At 38.7% G+C, this 21,685-nt stretch overlaps 1 protein-coding gene across 2 annotated transcripts in view; it reads right to left on the bottom strand.

Annotated features, from left to right (window-relative positions):
* SCFD2 (sec1 family domain containing 2) overlaps nucleotides 1–21,685 on the bottom strand; it is a 200,490-nt gene that overhangs the window by 154,128 nt on the left and 24,677 nt on the right. For both annotated transcript variants that reach the window (XM_069856050.1, XM_069856051.1), the window contains exon 3: nucleotides 11,852–11,979. In XM_069856050.1, the coding sequence (XP_069712151.1) occupies nucleotides 11,852–11,979 (128 nt within the window). The remainder of the gene's footprint in view (nucleotides 1–11,851; nucleotides 11,980–21,685) is intronic.

The following is a 21,685-nucleotide window of genomic DNA, read 5'->3' as shown; positions in this document are numbered from 1 at the left end:
GCAAGAAATAAAGCTAAGCTTAGTAAATAAAAGGAAAAAAACCAAATAAATTTTAGCAGAGAACAGCAGACAGCAATACAATTATTTTCTTTCAGGAAATGGCATCATTATTCAGTAACTAATAGTATTTTTAATGCTTTAATTTTATTTTTATTTAAATATATTTAGAATCAGCTAATTTCTATATAGTAGGATTACTAATCTAGCTTTATACCTACTACTGATTAGTGGGTAACCAAATACCAGAAGAAGCATGTCAACCTTTCCTGAGCAATTTGGTTTCTTTGATATAAAAATTGTTTGTGTCACTGTGACTCATTACAGATTCCAGCCAACAAAGAAGTACTGTTACTTAGAACATTTCTCAAAACAATACTAGTTACTATTTTCTGGGGAAAAAAAAAAAACAGATTGCAGTTGTTATCAGTTCAAAAGCTGATTAATCCTTTTAGCCAAATTAACTATATCTTAACACCTGTTTGCAACTCAGAGATCCACTATTCACAGTTTATGCAAGTAAAATTATTATTTCCACAATGTATTCTATTTCTATTATGCTATATTTTAAAACTCAAAATATTAATTAGGTCTACTTACAGTCTTCATTGTTCTCAAAGGTGACTATTTGACCGGACTCTAATAATGCCAAATGAATATAAAAATGGTCTTAACAAGTTGTGTGAGGAACCATGGTAAGAATACTCTAAAAGACAGTCTTTTAAAAATCTTTGATAACTTTTTGTTCTGGTCTGGGCTAAAGCAGAACATTTTTTCTCTTACTTTTCAGCTTGACAGTCCTCACCAAGGTAATGGCCACTGGTGTGCAGAAAGGCCACTGCTCACACCTTTGAGAGTGGTGAGGCACTGGCACAGGTTGCCCAGGGAAGCTGTGGCTGCCCCATCCCTGGAGGTGTTCCAACCCAAACTATTCTATGATTCTATTCTGATGGAAATTAAGGCCATCCCAGAGTTGCTGGCAAAGGGGGTTCTGCTTGCCATAAGGTGCAGGCAGCAGAAGTGACCAGCTGGGCCAATGAAGTGTTCCTTGCCACACACATCATGCTCAGTACAAAAGCTCAGGCATCACCAGGGTCACGGTACTTCTTTCATAAGCAACGCCGAGGGAGGACCTCGCCTGTCTGTCCTCACTTGAACCCATTCACGTATTCCAGAGCCCAGCCCCTGCCTGCCACTGAGTCCAGCCCAGCATCTTCCCCGCGTTGTCTCTGAAACATCAGCAGTGGTGTTGGGTTATCGGGCAAGTTTGAATTGGGTTTTGTATACTTCTATACATTTTACTATTTTCTTATTAATATTATTATCTTCCTTTTATTATTGTTGTTGCATTAAAGCTGTTTAAGTGTTAGTTTCCAACCCGCAAGTGTCTCTCTCGCTTCCTTTTTCCCTTTCCCCTGTGGGGGAGGAATTGGGTCTGAAGGCTGCCCAGTTTTAGGTACCGACCTGGCCAGGGGGGTGGGCGAAAGTGGGACAGCTTTGTAAAGCACGGCTCAAGTATTAGGAATAGAGCTTCGCATTTGTGATAATGCTTTAAGTATGCCTTAAAATAAACTAAACATATTTGCAAGTAAATGCTATTTAAAATTTTAAGCTTTTAGCCAACAGTTATTTCCTCTTAAACATATACAGTGTACAAATTAATAACAATGTACATTTACATTAAATCTTTGTTTCAAAACTTAACAAAACGTTCATCTGTACTCTGATGTTTACTCCCAACTATTGCAAATATTGTGTAAATTGTCTAGAGAAAGTCCACACTAATACAGGCTTTTCAGAGTACTTTCACTAAGACAAAAAGACTTAATACTGAAGTTAGTATAAACTTTGCAGTATTATATTAGCAAAGAATATAAATAACGAAATTATGTATGTGCAGAACTCCTGCAAGAGCAACACACTTCTGTTTTCTTTTACATTTTTAAGAATTATCTTCAGCTGTAATCACAACCAGACAAGGAAGGAGACCTGGCCAGAAGTTCATGTTTAAGTGTTTGGGTTTACTGTCTACAATAAAAATTGAAATTTCAAGGGGGGGCAGGGCAAGGACACTTTCTCCAAAAAGTCCAGATACATAGAAAGACTATTGTCACGGCACTCCCTTCTTAAAAGGATCAGTAAGGTTAGCCAAATAGTCCTGCATCCATGTGCCAACTACAATTTAATCAAAGATAACACACTACCAGCGTATTTCTCTGTTTAACATCACGGCACAGGGTTCCACGTTTCTCTACTCTCTGCCAACTGTTTCATAGCAGTCAAGTGTGAAGTAAATGAGATATGAGACACAAATATGACACACTTTACAATTTTATTGGGACTTGAACCATTACCCATCTTACACTCCAAGAGACTATTTAGGATGCAGTTGGTTATTCACTGAATAATGACAAAGCTACAGCAAGAGACAAAAATACCTTACTGCAACTTGGTAAACTAACTTAACCTTGGAACTGTTATTTCTGCGAGAACATTAAGTCATAAGATAAAAGACTTAAAAAAAATAATAAGAGCTTAGAGTGAAGCATGGTACTTGCTAATTCAGAGCCAACTAAAATCTTCCATTTAACTTAATTGTGAGTAGTCGCAATATTACTATGATTACAGGTCTTGTTTAAAAGAAATTCACATGATGCATAATGCAGTAGTCTAGTAATTAAAAACAAACAAAATGAAACAGCAACAAGAAAAAAAACCCAAACCACCAACAAAAAACAAAACAGCCCAAAACAGTCAGAATAAATCTAAGCAACACTGGATATCCCAAACAACAATAGCAAGAACCCACTTACAGTCACCCGCAAGGAATACCTTCCTAAAAACATTGAGGGAGAAATTTTGTCTCCAAATAAACATATTGCAATAGAGGAAGCACAGGATGCTTCACAAAACTTTTATTTTTTTTTTCTGATATTGTTCTGAGTAAGTTCAGTTTTGAGTTAAAACATCTGCTAACGTGTATTGTTTAAAGTTTATCTCATTTTGTCATGACTGCATTTCATATTACCTATTGCAGCTGCCTCCTCTAAATTAGGCATGTCTCCTTTGACCAGAGGCAGAACTTCGTAACTCCCAGGACCACTTCCAAACCCATTCCAAAAAGCTGTAGCTATTGCTGAAGTAGGAGAACCCAGTGAGGTTGCATATTCCACACCATTATTTTTATCTTAACAATTAAGATGAAGATTGGGTATTTCAAGTTACTTTTTCTCAGATAAGATGTGTAAATTACACACATGTTCTATCAACATTTTTCCCTCTGTTCTCTCCACAGTGAGACAGATTTTAGTGTGGACTTTTCCCAGAAAAACCTGCACTTCAAGAGTCAAACTGATACTCTGTTATTAAAGATAGACAAACCAGTGCAGAAATAATAGGCAATGTGAAGTGGTGTTTTCCCTGAGTCATAAAGAAGCATAACCTACTGAAAGAGCATTTAAGGGAGGGGAGAAGGAAAAGGTGAGAGACAGGAGGAACGGAACTGTTAAGTTGTTTAAAAGAAGAAACAGTAACTCAATCGGTTGAGCAGCTATGAGATCAACAGAGCTCAGCGAAAACTTTCAGCTACCTACAGCTGCCTTTATCACTTTAGACTGTTTTTCTTCATGAAATGTACTGCACTGCTCTACCAGTTAAGGGTTCCCTCACTGTTAAACTCATTGGTATTAAGAGAGTCATGATCTGTGTCTGGACTTGGCTCAATACCTGTTTTTCAGTCCTCAAGCTCTTGTTCAAATAAAACAAATAGAATTAACAACAGTAAGCTTAAGTCACTGTGCATAAAAAATCCTATCATTTTTATGTATTTCCAGTGTTTGAACAAAAGTCCAATAAGGAGGATTAAGATTTATTCTTTGCTAGCACAAAATTTTCAATATTTGGGGCACAGCAGTTTCCAGTTCCCTTTTCAACTGCAGAAATAATAGCACTCACTACCACATTTCCTAGAAGCCTGTAGACACTAGCAACCCTTTTGGTACATTCAACATGCTGTTTTGCAGTAATTATGAAGTGCTTTTTTCCCCCCCAGCCTTTATTTCAACTTCTCCCATGTTTCTTTCATTTGCAGTAGTCTAATAATGGATCTGTGACCTAAATCCCTTTAACATTCAGGATGAAATGCTTCTGTCAAGTTGAACATGAATTAGCCTTATGCCCTTCCAGCAGAGGAAGCAAACCATGTACTAGATGGCATCAGCAGAGACACAGTTGTTATAACCCTCCGTTCAGTACTCATGAGACAGCATCTAGAGTATCGTATGGAGTTCTGGGCTCCACAGTACAATACACACGAGAATGGGTCCAGTGAAAGGACACGAAAAATGGTTTGGAGGGCTAGAGAAAATGATGCACAGGGAATGGCTGAAGGAGATGGGATTGTTGAGTCTCAAGAAATGAAAGCAGGGAGAAGACCTACTTACTGTCTTGAAGGACATCATGAGTGGTTATAGAGAAGACTAAAATCAGACTTCGCACCTATGAGGAGAGGCTGAGAGAGTTGGGCTTGTTCAGCCTGGTGAAGAGAAGGCTGTGGGGAGACCTTACAGCAACTTTCCAGTACTGTGGGAAAGCTCGGGAGGGACTTTTTGTCAGGGAGCGCAGAGGTAGCATGAGGGAAAACAGTTTTAAGCTGAAAGAGGGGAGATTTAGATTAGATATTAGGAAGAAATTTTTCACTATGAGGGTGGTTACATACTGGAACAGGTTGCCCAGGGAGATAGTGGAGGCCCTATCCCTGGAAACATTCACAGTCAGGTTGGACTGGGCTCTGAGCAAACTTATCCAGTTAAAGGTGTCCCTGCTCCTGCATGGAGTTTGGACTAAATGACTTGTAGAAGTCCCTTCCAACCTAAAGCATTCTATGATTCTTGGAGGTGCACAGTGAGAGGACAAGAACCAATGGAGAAGAACATCTCCCCAAGAAGAGGTTAAGATCAGTGCAGGGTACCCAGACAGGCTGTGGAACTGGCAGCCCTGGACATACTCAAAATACAGCTGAGCAAGGTCCAACACATCTAGTCAAACTCTTAAGCTATCCATGGTTTGAGCATGGGGTTGGACTAGACGACCTCCAGAGATCCTTTCCAACCCAAAATTATTCTATGATTCATCCATATTTGTTCACACTGCTCATTCTACGTTAAGTTGCAGGCAGTCATCAAAAAGGGTGAATTTTCTGGCAAATCTTCTCGGTTAACTTCAATTGACAGAATTCTTTCTCTGGGAGGTGTTTGATAAGAAAAGATGCATATCTGTGCTCTCAAAATGGGCCTTCTGCCACTGTCATATCTTCATCTCTACCACCAAGCCTCATCCACACTATTGCCTCCATACTAACAGCAATTTCCAAACCCAGTAAGCACTCCATTCACTGCTAGGAACCTATACGGGCTAAAGTGAAGAAGGAGGGATGGAGGATAAACTGCAAAATACGCACATGGACATCACACCTCACATAGTTACAGTTACTCTAAACTATGTTTTTTCTCTTTTGAGCAACCTGTTTCGTGTTCTCAAGTATGCTGCCCTATGCATGGGCAGGTGAGTCTGAAAAAGGAACTGACACACCACTTTGCTGAATTCAGTATCCAACTTTGAAAAAAGCATAATGATTAGTGCAAAGATGGCTCCAAAGCTGGTGATGCTTCTAAGCAACACTAGATGCAAATGCAGTGTCATTTATTGATGAAAAACAAACTGTTCTGCTCCTGAACACCTCTCCATCTCAGCTATCTTATCGCATCCCCTTAAAACCAGAGAACTTTGTTGGCAGGAATATCAGTATCCTTCATCCTTTCCGTTACATCTAACGAGTTACCAACATGACCTGAAAAGTTTAGTTGCTTAAGGAAAACAACAGAAAGCTATTCTTTGCACATCAGCAATGTGGAGCAACATCTCTCTTTCCCCTAGGCTGACAAAACTAGATGACTACCAGAAGATGGGATCTATTTAGTTAGGTGAACACTCTGATTGTATTCAACCCTGAACTTCATCCTGGTGTAACACTGCAAGGTGAAACAGACATAATATAAATTTCTTTCCACAGTTCTCAGTGTGGTAGTGACTATTAAGAATGACCACCTTCATCAAGAGCTATCAGGGAAAACCTAGCCCCACTATACTAAAAGCATGTTCCCCTGGGAATGCAAAGGCCTATACAGAAGCCCTCCAAATAGGAATGGATCCAAAACTTTCAGAAACACTGCAAAGTCTTCGAACTCTTCAAAAACATCAAGAACTCTGTGAAGCAAAAGGCCTTCCTGCCTCTGGGGGTGAATGATGCAACAAAACATCTGCTACATTGACCATCACTGAAATTGGGAACATTTGCTTCAGGTCAAGACTACAGTTTTAGTTGCTCTACAGGGAGAAATCAGGAACGCAGTATTGCAACAGGCTGGAAAACCCAGATCTGCTTGGCTAGATAGTCCCACACTGCAGGACTTTGTTACGTTTGATGAAGCGAAGAGCAGACTAATTTAACTCAGGAACCACCTGCTCAGTATCCAGGCTGTGCAATGAATGAGTTCAGGTCTGAGTCGAGCAGCATACCCTCTCCTTGGAAAAATGCCATGAGAACACCAGCAGGCCCTTGAAGCAGCACTGTGAGACCAACCATCTGGGACTCTTCGGGCTAAGCCAGGCCTGTCTCAGTCAAGCTGGTAGGGGAAGCTTCCTGCTTCGTACAGATGTCTAGAGGGAGACTTTGGCTGCTGTCTCACTGATTCTGCAGCTTGCTCTCCTGATGGATTTGGAGATCAGGTAAAGCGGCAACAGAGGAACGTACATAAACATCTCAAGAACCAGACTACAATTTGATCTCCTCTCTGCATAATGGGAGGCCATAGCATCTCCCAAGCCCAGCTGTTGTGCAGGTACCTATCACTTACCCAGAGATATGCCACAGAAGGGGTTCAAACACCCCAAAGACCGCTTTGAGCCCTGCAACACTGATCTGCCTTCTGCTTCTTTGTACTTCTTTCTTTTTATCCCTAAAGCTTAGTCCAGAAATTGATGCCATTAAATCTTTAATATTTTTACATCTCATCAAGACTAAATAGCATGTTAAACACTGCTACAATGCAATTCCACTTTTCATTAAAAAAAAAAAGCACGTTTTGTTCTTTGTATTCTCTTTTTTTTTTTTTCTTAGATAAAGTATTCAACTATGTTTTCCTGTCCATTTTAAGGTACTTTCCTAACTCAAAATGTTATTTTGTATCTCCAGGCTAAAATTTCAGGAACTTCGCATTTCTACGCAAACAAATTTTAAAGTTCAATTCAACCCATACAAACCAGATCATGTGAAAAAGTTACAGTACTCCTATTTACTTTGCAAAGCTCAAGGCTTTGCAAATTTTGTAGTGAGCTTGATTTTTAAAACTGTATTTGTACAGTTCAAATGGGAAGAAACCAAAAGGCTTTTTTTCTATTAACAAGGGCTCGTGTAACAGCACACTGCACTTTGTGTCTGTTACTACACCAGTGTTTTGACTTTCATCAGTCTCCATGCCAGTAAAAAGACACAATAAAGGAATTCAGAGTCTATCAAGGTTTACTGTGCTCTTTTCAAACAGAAGAGCAAGGGTGTTTCTAAAGCCACAAAGGAACATTTGTAGCGAAGTTTTTGCCACTGCCAAATACTATGTTAATAAGAAAGCTTTCAACAAGAGATTCATGGGCTGCCACATTCAGAAGATGATTAGGATATGCATCAGACCTATGAAGAAGGGAATGGGAAGTAGAGAAATGGAAAAAACAGCAACCTTTCTGCTGTACTGTAAGTCAGGCAGCTGCCTCAGAGCAGAACTCCTTATAGTCACTTACTTTAAGAGCTGAGCAGAAATAATCCCAATACTTACAGTCTCACTTGAATTTAGCACGATGCTATAAATCTCCCCAAAAAGCTACTCTGACAATCTTCTAAACCACATTCCAATGAGCTTTTCAAAAGGAGACTTCATTCTTTACATAAAAAAGTTTCTGAATTTTCATTATGCCAAAATAACTTACACCTACACATTTACCTAAACAATGAGATATTTGTCCAGAATTTGGCAAATATTTATCTTCCCTAAATATTCATCAGCATATGCGTGGTTATCCAAAACACAAATGTAATCATCTCAGAGGCAAAATGGAGCTGATGTAGTTATTTCAAAGCATTCTTTTGTTTTGTTTGTTGTGTTGTTTTTTTTTAAGAGAGTGTGTGCATATATATATATATGTAATATTTTAATGCCTCTACTTAAAATGGACTTCTACCAAAGACAGGTCCACCTGTTTAAATGCATTACTGTTTTGCAAAATATGTAGCTGGAAGGGTTAAGCCAATGTAAATACTATGTTAGTAACATGGTTTCAGTACATTTTAGCATCATGTAAAAAAAGGGCTCAATGTCAGCGTGCCCACGATAAGCAATATCAAACAAATACTCACCAAAAGTCAATACTGGCAGCATTACTAAACTCCACAGGAAATTACATCTTCAAAACCCATATAAACCATATACTGATGTTATGTATTTATAGATGGAATGGATTAAACAATAAGTAAACCAGATGTAGCACATGCAAAGCCTTTATACTGGCTGGAATTCTGCACAGTGCTTTGCCTGCCTTATCCAGGGCTGACCTCAGAAAATCAAATATGCTGCACAGCTATACAGTCCACATTTTGTTTCATAAGGAAAGGGTAAAGTAGCTCCACTGTTTTGTGTTCTACTTGGCTCTATGGACCATCCCTTGTTACTTTGTCTTCCTCTGTGCTGCGGTTTCCCAAGACTTGCAAATCTTTAAAAAAGAAACACAATTCCAAAATACTTAATGGCCCCACTGGAAAACCTGAGTATGAGACAGCTACAGCAAAAGGAGAGAATCCTGCTCTATTTATAAATGTCATGGAGATGGCCTCAAATTTTAAACAAGGCTTGCTCCAATACCCATCCACCAACACTTTCAACAAAAGGCTGCCATCTCTGCTCACCCTATCTCCAGCCACCTTCCTTCTACACTGAACCCTTTTGAAACAGTTGATAGGATTTCTAGACATCCCTACTACCCCTTTTCTTGATACAACTAATAAAATGTATATAAGTCAAGAGCACTTGAAAGCAGCACTCAAAAAATGTGGCAAAAATTGTTGATTTACTTTATTTCTCTTTCTTCTTTCTCAAAACTCCTCTCATCTCTCCATCCCTTCTGATTTCAATGGGAGAAGATGGAGTTCCAGTGACCTGCACATACATGGGAGATGTTGGGGAGAAGATGTCCCCTTCAACAGCTCTCCTACTCTCCTTCCCTCTCAGGAGGAGGAGGGCACATTCAGAAGACACCAGAAAGTGAAACCTTGAGCTGTGTGTCCTCCCACAACTGTCAGAGCTCCTGCCACATGCAGCCAGGCAGAGAAAGAGGAAAGTTGGGCATCAGGTACATTGCTTACACAGGAAACCTAGGCAAGCACATGCACACCTCAGAGTAATGGGCAGCCTTTCAAAGTGCAGAAAGAGTTTATTTTCTTTGCACTGAAAATATGGAAACAGGATGGGATTGAGTTTCTCATCACTACACAGGGCTCCCATGCTGCCAGTGTCACACGTGATGCAGTTTTTCAGGCAGGTGGCCACTGCGGGAGGGCTCAGCTACACCAAATGGAATTCAAAGCTTTGCTTTCAAATGTAATTCACTCCTTATTTCCAGGGAGAGAAAAGCAAAAAAAAGTAGTAGTAAGGAAAACACTCTTACCATCTGACACAGCTGGTCTTCGCAAAGAGAGTAAGAGGCAACTTTCACGCTAGAAAACCTGTCCTTAGGACCATAAAAAACTCAGAAAATACCCTTAGTGTTGGAAAAAGCAGTGTGCAAACCACCAAGATCTTCTGATACAGGCAGAACCTGAGGTAAAACCATAAAATCTCAAGTCTAAGCACAAAGCAGGGCAAAAGGGTTTCCTTTCTTTCCAGCCAACGATGCCTTGTATCACAGCCACAATGCAAAAAGCCTTTTGACTAAACATAGTAATTGAAATCAGAATGGGCCAGTAGAATTTTTCCTTCTTAGCCAAAGAAGCAATTCATAAACAACACAATTTTCAGCTTCCCTGTAGAGAGTTAAGATATCCTGTAACACAATAAAAAGGCAATACGCACTGTAAAGATGCATATCTGTGTTAAGAAGTCTGTTAATAAATATGTGTCATTGGACAATATGACATCTGGCCATGAGTTTCAGGTTTTCTATGTTCCTACTCATTGGGAAGTTTTGATTTTGGTAACTGTAGTGCCCTCTTTTCCTTTCTTCTCATTTTGTCCCTGTTTATAATTTACAAGACTGCATGAAATTTTGTTTCACCCTTTGAAGTTTAACTACAAAGTTAACAACTGATAGTGATTGTAGTGCAAAATATACAATTCACAAAATAAATAACAAAGTTTCATAAACATTAGTAAATTACAGCTGCACTTCAACAAAAAACAAGTCTCAAAAACTACAGTGTCAGAAATTTGTTTCACCATCAACGCTTAAATATTTCTACATAGCACTATATCGGGTCCACATATGTGAGACATTCAGGCTGCCATCAGAAGCTAATACGTGTCAGCTAATATGACTAAGAACCAGGTTACTGCAGCCTTCACTGGATATGGAGGAAAGGGTGGCTGATCTAATCATTCACACAAAGCAGCAAACGTGGTAGGTGGATTATTGGAGATAGGAAGTAAATACTTCTAAAACAAACCTGAATTTCAATACTAATAATCTTTAAGGCATATGTAATAGAAAAATAGTGAGGGCTTCGTAATGGTATTGTGGTGGATACTCACATACACATTATCAGAGACAGTTTAAACCAGATTTTATTATTTACTGTGTCTTACCTCCCTCAGACAAATTTGTAACAGCCCTCTCACAGCTGCTCCTTTTCTATTTCTTTAAAACAGCTTACAGCATTACAGTTGCAGAGATCTAGTATTTCTGATTAATGATCTACTGAATGCATGTTCTAGGTATTTGTAGAGACCATACAATATATGAAATGTTATAGTTGTTAGAAGTTCGAGTTGGCTGTACATCTAATTCTACAATATCTTGGCAGTTTACTCTGGAGTCCCAGATAAAAGCCTATCCCACGAGGACCTTTCTCTCAATAAAAAATTCAGCTTAAAATAGTACATAAAATGCAAAAAATTACTGTGGTACAGAGTAATACCCATTTTTATAAGCCTACCATTATGTCAATTCCTGCATTTCACCAAGTATGGTATAATATACAGTGAGAACGAGGTTCTAGAAAAGCTGTTGAAAGACATTATGTTATAATCTGTATCTCTAATATTTTGAGGAATTCATGTTTAAAGAGTGTCCAGATGTAGTTTTCAGCTTAAACTCTCTTGAGCCAGGCAGCTTTACTTCACATAAACCCCACTATCTATGTAACGTAATCACTACCTCTATAGTGTAATCTTATGCAAGATCTGCACAACTCTGACCAGATCAGCTGCTATTTACAATACCTGCTTTCAGGACACAAATCTTGATGACTTCTTAAGAATATCCAAAATCTCATGCTTTGCAGAATAAAGACAAGCAGCATTGCTAACCATTTACAAGCCTTTAAAACCCTCCTTTGTGGAACTCTATCGCTTCACCACTGCTCTCAATCTTCCTCTCACTTATATAACAGAAAGATCCTATGGTAACCAGGATGCTCACCTGAAATCTGTTGACAAGCATGGGGATGAGCATTCCCTGAGAGGGTTAAGTGGAAGAAGAGACACTCATCATCTTGCACATTACCACTATGTAGGGAAGGATATGTCACACTACTCACCCATGCTCATCTTAATAGGTAAATTTTCTCTGCTCGCAGCCTCCACAAGGTGTCTCCTAGCCTCCATCACAGCTTCCTTTTGTTTGAGGTTCATGAAGGACTCCCAGAGAGCTTTGGCAGCTGGATCACTATAAGAAAATGACAGGGTTACACTAAACATTGCTTGAATAATGGAGTAAGCTTAAGACAACATTTATATTTTAAGATGAGCGCTTCTACTTAGTAACTCTTCTAAGGCAGACAGGATACAAGCAAAAATAAAGTGGTACAAAAGCTTGATTTTTCTCAGAATGGTTGAGGCAATTTTACAGGAAAAAAATCTTGATTTTTCCTTTTGTTACCAATTATAAAGCATTAGAATTCCCATATAATAAATAAGCATGTCAGCCTCAAAGTAACCACTACTATTCAACCATGGGAATAGTAGAACTGTCCAAACTTCTTCAGTTACCAAAAAGCTATGGAAAGGACAGGTTCTAACTTCCCCATGAGAGTTTAAATCTCAAAGCAAATGCTTCCAATGCTGAAGGCTGTTGGTATGATTTGATGAACTACCATAACTTTGGGTTTCATGGGTTCTCCTTACATAAAAAGAATAATTCATAGCAGAACGTATTTGTTCTTATAGTTTCTGTATTTTGAGATTTCCTTGTTATTGTTGCTGTTGCTAAGCTTAAATTAGGAATTTGTGTGGCTCATCTGTGCTCAGTTCCCTGTCAGTCTTCTCTCTCCTCCAGGACCCTGCATTTGTTGCTGTTGTGAATGAATTCAGTGTTTTCTCAGTTGGGGGGAAAGACAGAGGAAAAACCCTTGCCTGGGGGTTAAAGCCACACATTGGGATTAACTGTTGGATTTTTTAAAATTTATGCTCTCTTTTTAAAGAAAAAGCTTCCCTCTGTTTTCTTCCTCAGGAGACATTTAACTCCTAAATACATTTTGATGTAATTCACAACATGCTTATAACCATGCCAAAATAAGCTTTGTTTCATGGAAAATAACCCCCCCAAACAATTCATTTGATACCCATTACAGAGCAGCTGTGCTTATGCTCTGCTGCAACAGCAGGGCTGTATTTAGCAATTCTGTGCTATCTCCAAAAGCAGGTAAGAGGACCACTAAGCCCTGCTCCTTGTCACCCCAGGAACCCACATCCTCTGTCAAAGCCTGAGTGGGTGGTAGGACCGTGGGAAGAAAGTTGAGTTACCCTTCTTCTGAACAAACCACAACTGCATAGGAAGAGCGTATTTTATCCTATCATCATGCTCTAAGATAGGAAAAAATCAGATGACCTGACACAATCTTTCCATTTCTCTTTCACATAGTGCAATGTGACTTTCCTCTAGTGATGGAGGCAGGAGGCAGCACATCCCAAAGCAGCCAGGACATCTGCAGCAGCTTCCTCTACTCCAAGTCCAAGTGTGATCTGAGCACTGATGCTGCACACTGTTCATGGGCAGCAGCTCCAAGGGGAGCTCACAAGAAAAAGCAGTCCAATTTACAATGTTTGGTAATGCAAGAAATACGAAAGAGATTTCCAAAGCAACTAGATGCTCCTTTAAGTAATGGATCCTTGGGTCTGCTATTTTTACAGACTCTCTAATCAATTATTACAATTTAGTCCTATCCACCCAGCATCCCTTTTAAATGCAGCCTATTGGTCCTGTTCACCTCACATTCACAGGGTGTGTCTTACTGTCATTTACAATTGTGCCTGAGGTTTGGATCGCAAGAGTCCACTGCTTCAGCTGTTCACTAATCCCTTCCTGAACATGCCGTTTGAAATACAAATCTATACATATTAGGAATCCTGTCTAAACCATCAGGAAGCTAGTTTTAAAAAAGACTTTTTTTCTCATCTGGAAGAAAACTCAAGCTTTTGTTTTCTAAGGTTTTAACTTGTTCTCATTTTCTCTTCATCACCATAAATGAAAGCAGAGTCTTACATAAACAGAAACACCGTGAGCTGCAGTTTTTAAAAAAAGGGAAAACAAACAACATATTGAACCTAAAATAAAGTCTCCCAAATTTTGCACAGGTTTTTGTTGTCTCATCTTTCTCACTCCTATACTTGGTAAAGATATTTAGGAAACACTAAAGTGTGGACAATTCATCTGAAAAGCATCTATAGACCTTAGTAAGTCAGAATGTATGTGATAAGTTTGCACCATTTTTTCTGCCTGTTTTCCTTGCTTGCTGCTTTCCGTTTCCACACCATGTGTTCATCAGTCCTGTCAATGTTGACTGCAAAGTCTTTGAGAGCAACATGTGCTATACTTTATAATCACCACTACAAGTCCCCGCTTCACCTGGTACTTCTACTCACGCCTAGTTTAAACAATAAAACCGCATCCAAAATAACAAACTAATTAGTTTAAACTGAAAAAAAAAAAAAGTAAGGATGAGTCATACTAATACTCTAAAGCAAAATGGCAGGAGGGAGGTTTGCTTTTTGCTTTGTAAACTCTTTCTTCCTCCTTTAGCCACAGAAGGTCTTCTTTAATCCCAAAGACTGAAGTTTGCACATTCCCTGAGGGTTACTTTAGCACACCAAAAATAGCAAAAAGCTAAACAACTGTGGTACAGCCTAAAAGCAGATGGGGGTCAACCACACTCCTGTAGGCTTGGATCCCTGCATAACCTTCTAAGTTTCTGTAGCCACTTTCCTTCCGAATGCTTTGCAAAATACCTAGTGGTTTAGGTATCCTATATGGAACAACATATAAACATGATGAGATCAATACATATTAATAGCTTGCATATGTAGCCAATTCACTAGGTCAATCCACAGAAAGCAACAGTTCCCATGTTCACTCATTTTTTTTTTAAATATAATAGGGAAAAAGAGCAACAAAAGTACTTCTATACTTTTGACTGAAAACACATTTCCCACTCCCTCTCTCATACACCTTCAGAGAGGGCTTTTGCTTTGAACAACTGTCTGTTCTTTAACTTCATCAATGATGAGGCAGGAATGACTGCTGGGAATAAGTCTGTAGGACACAGTACAGGGCTCTGGTGTTGTCTCTTGCCTGATCTGAGAAGTTACCACAACATTTTCCTTCTAGAGATTTCTAACATGAGGAAACAATATTATCTTATCTTTCCCTTTTGGTGAGACATTTGTTTGTGACTGCCTTCCAGCTCTTGTCATGGTGCCCTTCCCCTCCTTTTTTTCCCATCTGCAATTCCTCTGCTTCGGTCCAAACACCCCAGTCTGATGACACCAGTGCTGTAATCAGTGATTTATATGCGATTCAGATTTCTCCTTCCTCCTGCATTCCTTGACTTCCTAAGGATTATTTATTGATTTGACACATTATCTAGTGAACTGCTGCACTCTGAAAGTAGTTTTCTGAAACTAAAGCAGATTTTTTAAGAAATATTTTATGCATTACAAAACCCTTAGAAAAATTGTCTGAATCATGTTGTTTTGCTTACAAGCAAATAAATTCTTTACAGTTACACTACAATGCATATCAGGAACTCTAAACCACCCTTCAGAGTAAGTGCCAGAACAATAGGTAAATATTACTGTGCACACTTCTGTGTATCTCTATTAAAAATGTTTTGCAGGGCACAGCAGGCCTGACAGAGAGAAGAGAGCACTGAAACACAGGGGCTTTGATACCCTGTCCCTTCCTTTTACAGTTATGCTCATAGTATCTAATCAACCAGCCTTCTCAGAAAACAGATTATAATAAAAACAAGCATAGTGTTTATCTGGTAGACAAAGTAAAAGTTTATTAAAAAATCATTGCATTATGTCCAGAAATAAGGTTGATGTCTTTTTAAAAGCCCTTGTTAGACACAGCTATGCAATTTGATACACATAAAGCAAAGTTTTTGACATCTGATAATTGAAAATGTCTCTCTTCACCTCATACTTAAATGTTACTTCTTTTTAATGAGCCATTTTCTGTTCAAAAACTAATTAAAATTTAACTGCATATAATTTGGACTTTAAAACAAAAACAGGTTACAAAGGAAGAGGGAGAAATTTAGACACCTAAAAGACGCAACTTTTCTACTTCTAGTATTTGCATGCCAGTTTTCAAAGCTGAATCATGAAGACAAAGAAGGAAAAAATCACCAAATCATCACTCACAAGTTATAAGACATCAGCTTATAATAGTGTCAGAAAACAGGTGCTGATGAGAAGATGGTCAGAAAGACTGGGATGTTCTATGCTGACCATAGAGCTGCAGGTGCTTCAAAAGCAGCTGTGACTTGCAGCCTCCAGAGACACTCATTCCTTAATGAAAGATAGAAGAGATGGAAAGACAAAAAAATAAAAGTCAAGAGTAGAACAAGTTAGCTGTGAAGTTGCTAAGTAGTTGGCTTTCCAAATGTGCAAAACTCAAAGGAAAGATAGCTCAATGAAATCTGCTGTTCTGTAGTAGGAAGATGCCAGGGTGAAAAAGCCAAAGCCTTGAGCAGAAATAAGGGTGCAGTTTGGTAAGTAGTTCTTTTGGTGATGGCATACTAGCTTCAGCAATGCTCACTGTGGAGGAATGTGTTCCCATTCCCCCTTTCTGCTGTAACAACACCTTCCGTGTGGGATTATGCAGTGAGTCAGATAGGAAAAAAATTGGTTATTTTTAAGCACAGCTAAGATCCCTAAACTAATCTGCTTGATCCAGACATTTACAGGTTGGTGATAAAATGCATAATTTTGCATCTGTTAAAATAACTTTGACTTATTCTCTTGATGTAGTCTGGTCCTGTCCTTCAAGGACAATACCACCATGGTTATCTGACAGTGTCCATATCTGTGGTCATCTGTAGGCTCAGTCTCAAAGCTACTAATTTTGAATGCATCTGGGGAGAACAGCGGGAGTTTGGTGGCGCTGGGCTGTGATACTACAAAACTGAAAGCAGAAGTCTGGAAATTGGTAAAATCAAGCACTTAGTCACTGGAGATAAAAACCTAAAGGCAAAACCAGAAAGCTGAGGATGCTTATGACCATAGGAGCCCAAAACACACCACCACAATTTTAGTCTTGGCTGAAATGATGTGCCTCTTGCTTCACACCTCTAGTACAGAAAGGTATTTACTTTCTTACTGCTCCAGCTCTTGTTTCTTACTGATAATTTATTAACATATGGTCTTCCACATCACTAATGCAAGAGGAAAAGTCAAGAAGCAATAAGCTTGTACTAGAAAATATGCCCACAATGACTGTCTTCCCCATATATTATTATGTTTTCAGATCTACTGATAGGCCACTCTTACTCCATTTCACATTTCTAATATTAGTTTGGTGATGTATTTCTTCCACCAGTGTGTATAATTAACAATGGAAACTAGTTAAACACTCTAGTCAAAGTAGCATACTATAATGACCAAAGTTATTAACCACATCTGTCATCTCTGGCAAGCTATTGCAAATTATTTTATGATCTAATTTCCAGTCAAGGTGGATAGAATAAATTGACATCTACATTATCTATTACTGGATTTTTGTCTGGACTGCTTTGCCTAACAGGACAATTTCAGGTCATCTGTTTTCTGCTTATAAAACATTGGCAACAAACTTTTTCTTTCAGCGACATGCAACCTTTGCAGTGTCCCTCAGCTTACTGAAAAACAGGTTAAGAGTCTCTTCCATAACTTCTTCAAAGGCCAAATTTAGATGTCAGTACCTATATCCAGTTCCCTTTCCAGATCTCCTGTAGCTCAAATCAAGAAAGAAAAGTTGACTTTGCACAGTTAAACCACTTGAGGCCAGGTGAAAGCACAGCATCCGTGAGCCTACACTACACCACGGGGAGGACATCATACAAGCAAGATGTTAAGCAAAGAAGAGTAAACAAATGTGTTTATTTCTATACATGGCGATGGGCTGACACTGTCTCTGAATAAGTGACGAAAACCAACAAGTGGGCTTCAAAATTAACCAGCTGAAATGACAGCATTTCAACATAACAAAGTTTGTACTTTCACAGATTTAAAAAAAAAAATTGTGATAGTCTCAACATGAGACAGTTTCTGTGGTTATTGTATCAGCAAAACTTTCATCTTATGCCTGTATAGCTTTACAGCTCAGCTATACATCTGTATTTTCACAAGAGGAAGTGAGGAGGAAACAATTCAATAAAGATTAAATTAGAGTGTCATTAATACCACAAAGGTGCCCCAAAGTGAACAACTGCGAAAAACAGTAATTGAGCTGCCAACGTATCATTTGCAATAACTCATATTTGTTGAAAGAAGATGCGACAACCACACTAAGTGCACAATGCTTCAAAAAAAACAGAGTGGCTAGAAGATTACTACCAAGGAAAAATCCAATTCTGGCAACAAGCCATTCCAATACCGATAAATCGAAGAGAAACACAAGCCTGCCCTAAGACACAACAATTTGGCAACAAGCCCGGAGTGAGAGGCCACATACAAAGAGATGTCCGCCCTCCTCCAATTCCCTGGCTGTTTCGGAGAGTGCAAAGGCTGCGCTAAGGCTATACCAGATACACTGTGCACTCCTGGAGACGTGCATCAGCCCGACAGCTGCAGGGGGAGAGCCAAGCCCCCAGCTGCATCCCACTCCATGCACAGGAACCAACAGCGTCATGTGGAACAACCTCCCCTGAACAGCCTCTGCTCTGCACTGCAGGGATGAGAAGAGCTGCACTGCCCAGACACAGCTAGGCTGGGAGAAAGAAGCTGCTCTTCATTTCACCCTTCTGAAAGTGACTAAACAGCTCTAATATAATTTCTAAAAATATTTCTACATAGAAACAGCTACCAGTGTTGCCAGGACATCAATCTCTAGCATTGCTGTGAAGTTGTTGTGTGCATCCTGACTGCAAGCACTTGATGGGCTAGCAAATGTGTGTTCAAGTGAAGATGCAGTAATACTTTCTTTCAAGAAAAACAACAACAACAACAAATGTTTATTTTCAGGTACATTTATATTGCACCTAAAATGACCAATTTTTGAAGTTTTAAATAGTTTCTTAGCACCAGACTGTAGTTCTGCTGTTTTTTTATACATGACATTTTATATGGCTGGCAAATCTGCTCATTCTAATTAAATGTGTCTCACAGACGCTAGGAACTTGAACTATTTTCCAATCCATTCTAACCTTAGGAAAAAAGGTAAACAGAAAACTATGTCATCTTGGTATTGTGCTTGCAGAAAACTGCAGAAGGAGTGCGGGATATTACCAAACTCATCATAGATCAGTAAAACTAATGCGACATGGCAAAACACACAAAACTTTTAGAAACAAGCTCTTTGCAGCCATTCAGCTTAGAACATTATTCTCACACCCTCACTTAGATATGTGTTAAGATGCCCTCCGTGTATTGTTTTTTATGACTACAACATGCAAATGGCACAAAAAAAAAAAAGTCAGACAGCCAACACTAAAGAACATAAATATATTCCTGAACAATTTATTGGTTATTTCCCAGTTTCACTCCAAGCCCTCAAGCCAGTCAGTGGGCGTAATCTGCTGTAGACTCAACTGTGGCTGTGTACTTTGGCACTGAGTCAAAACAGAGAGGTTATTGTTTGATTTATATGCCAAGAGCCTCTCAGATAAAGGGCTAATGGCAAGCTGATAGCTTCAGCCATTGCATGTGTTGTTTATACAGACCCTTCTTTCCTCTCCCTCCTTTCTGCAAATACTCCAGGAAGGCTGTGTCACATCAAGATCAAGTTAATTAATTAACTCATACTAGCATAATTTGATTGATAAAACAATTGATTCACTAAAGTTCATGGGGAGTGCTGCTAAAATACCAACTTTTCTGCCTCAACAACGCATAAGGTTTTGAGATTTTCATTTTTCTACACTGAAAACAGCAATTTTAAAGCAATAATCACACTACAAAAAACAATAGAAAAAGCTATGAGAAATTAATCTGTCAATTAAAGTGCACTGCAAAATTCAGAAGGTATTTCACTACTTCGTGAGATATTTGAGCAAAAAATAAATCAAGTCCTACAAAAGGAAGGGTCACATAAGAGAATTTTCCATATTTTTAGTTCTGTAAACTATTGAACTTTCAAAAAAATAAAAACAGAGGCATTGCCTATGTGATATACTTCCTATTTACTATATCAAACCCAGGAGCATTCCCTCATACATAAATGTTCCTGTACTGTTAAAGCACTCTTACAGGGAACATAGATCTCTATGACGAAATTATTATTCCTTAAATGTTAAAAAACTTCATTATCAAATTATAAGATTAGATTACTTTTCTGCAAGATGCAAACAGCATAGATTTTTAATTTTAAAATAGCAATTTTAAAGGTACAGAGAAAAAATGTTACGTATAGACTAGATTCATAATAACAGCCTTTTGCCACCAATCAGTTTTAAAACATTTACTTTGAAACAACAAGCAGAGCTGCCAGGCATTTTAAAAAGCACTTTTGAGATAATATTAAAGGTGCTGCAAATTGGCAGCTGCCAAAGCTGAAGTGTAGAAGCAAAAAAGGGAGATGGTGATCAGCCATAAAGTTTTACAGTAGAGTCTACTCTTGTCTATCTGAAATATTTCTAAGTATCAAGTGTTAGAAGTAACCTATTTTTATCAGTTCACTAGTCAGTTGACTGTAAGTTGTTCAATACGCAAGTATACATACCAAGAAAGTACAGTATTAATTGGACTAATACAGTTGACCTGTTCATAAAAAGACATTCTGTGCCATTAAAGGCCAAAAATTCCATAATTTTTCACACCTCTTCCATTTTGACCTTAGCAAGAATCCTCCTATGTTAGTAATACTGACCCAGCATGCAGGTTCCCTTTGGAAACCAAACTGGGGAGGAGAGAACTCGTTTCACCTAGTTCCTGACCACAGGAGGACTGCTAGGCAGCTTCACAGGATACAGCCCGAATTTTCCTTCATGACTGGTTTCACATGCAGCTGACTCAAGGTGGCCATATAACAAATGGGTAGAGCTCATGGGTTACTCTGAAAACTCTGGCTCACAAACGAAGGCTACGCTGTCTAGTACATCAGGAGAAAATTGGCTAAAACACAGTCAAGTTAACTTAAGTTTTGCAATTGTTTTCCAATGCAGGATGATAAAACAGACTTAATTACTATTTAGGAGAAGAGAAAATAAAAATCACCAGACATGGCCAATGACTGCAACCAACAGGAATGAGAAAGTATCCTTTGAATTTGTTACTGAGCATCACCAGCGAAGTTTCAGTTCAGTTGCAATGAAGTATATAAAGTATGGGACAGGATTTTCGAGGACATAGTAGCAAAAGACCGAAAAATGCTGAGAATACACAAAATCACAAGCTCATTTCAGACAGACAAGAATTGTGAAAGAATTATCTCAAAACAGCTTTTAAAACATCATAGTCTTAAGTTGCAAAACTGCTATGTTTCATATAAACTATTGTGTTCCAATAAAACTGTGACCACTATACTACAAACCAGGAAGAAATATGCTCCCTGTTAGCAGTGGAGCATAGCAGAACTTAAAAACAAACAGTTCAGGAGGTTCTTACAAACACAAGCAACACAGCAACCCCAAACTACCCCACAACTGCTCTGTTTACCTATGGCTCTTGGCTTGGGGCTGAATTCCTGCCCCCCAATACAGATAATGGACAGTAAATCAGATTCTCAAAATCTGACATATTTTTGGTCCCCCAGGTGAGCTTAATTATGATAAAATTTAAGAATTAATTATTAAAAGATTGGCAAGGATTCAGTTCACATCACGAAGTGGTTGAAAAAAGGGGGGAATATCCTTCCAATAAAAAAATGATAACACAGCATTCTATATTTTGCCCTTTTTTTTCTTAAAAAAATAAAAGAGAAACTTAACTTCTCTGGCTCATCCATATACATAACT

Source organism: Phaenicophaeus curvirostris, chromosome 4, assembly GCF_032191515.1.
Source record: "Phaenicophaeus curvirostris isolate KB17595 chromosome 4, BPBGC_Pcur_1.0, whole genome shotgun sequence".
Taxonomy (NCBI): domain Eukaryota; kingdom Metazoa; phylum Chordata; class Aves; order Cuculiformes; family Cuculidae; genus Phaenicophaeus; species Phaenicophaeus curvirostris.
The sequence above is the reverse complement of the archived record's forward strand: the minus strand, read 5'-3'. Positions and strand labels throughout refer to the sequence as shown.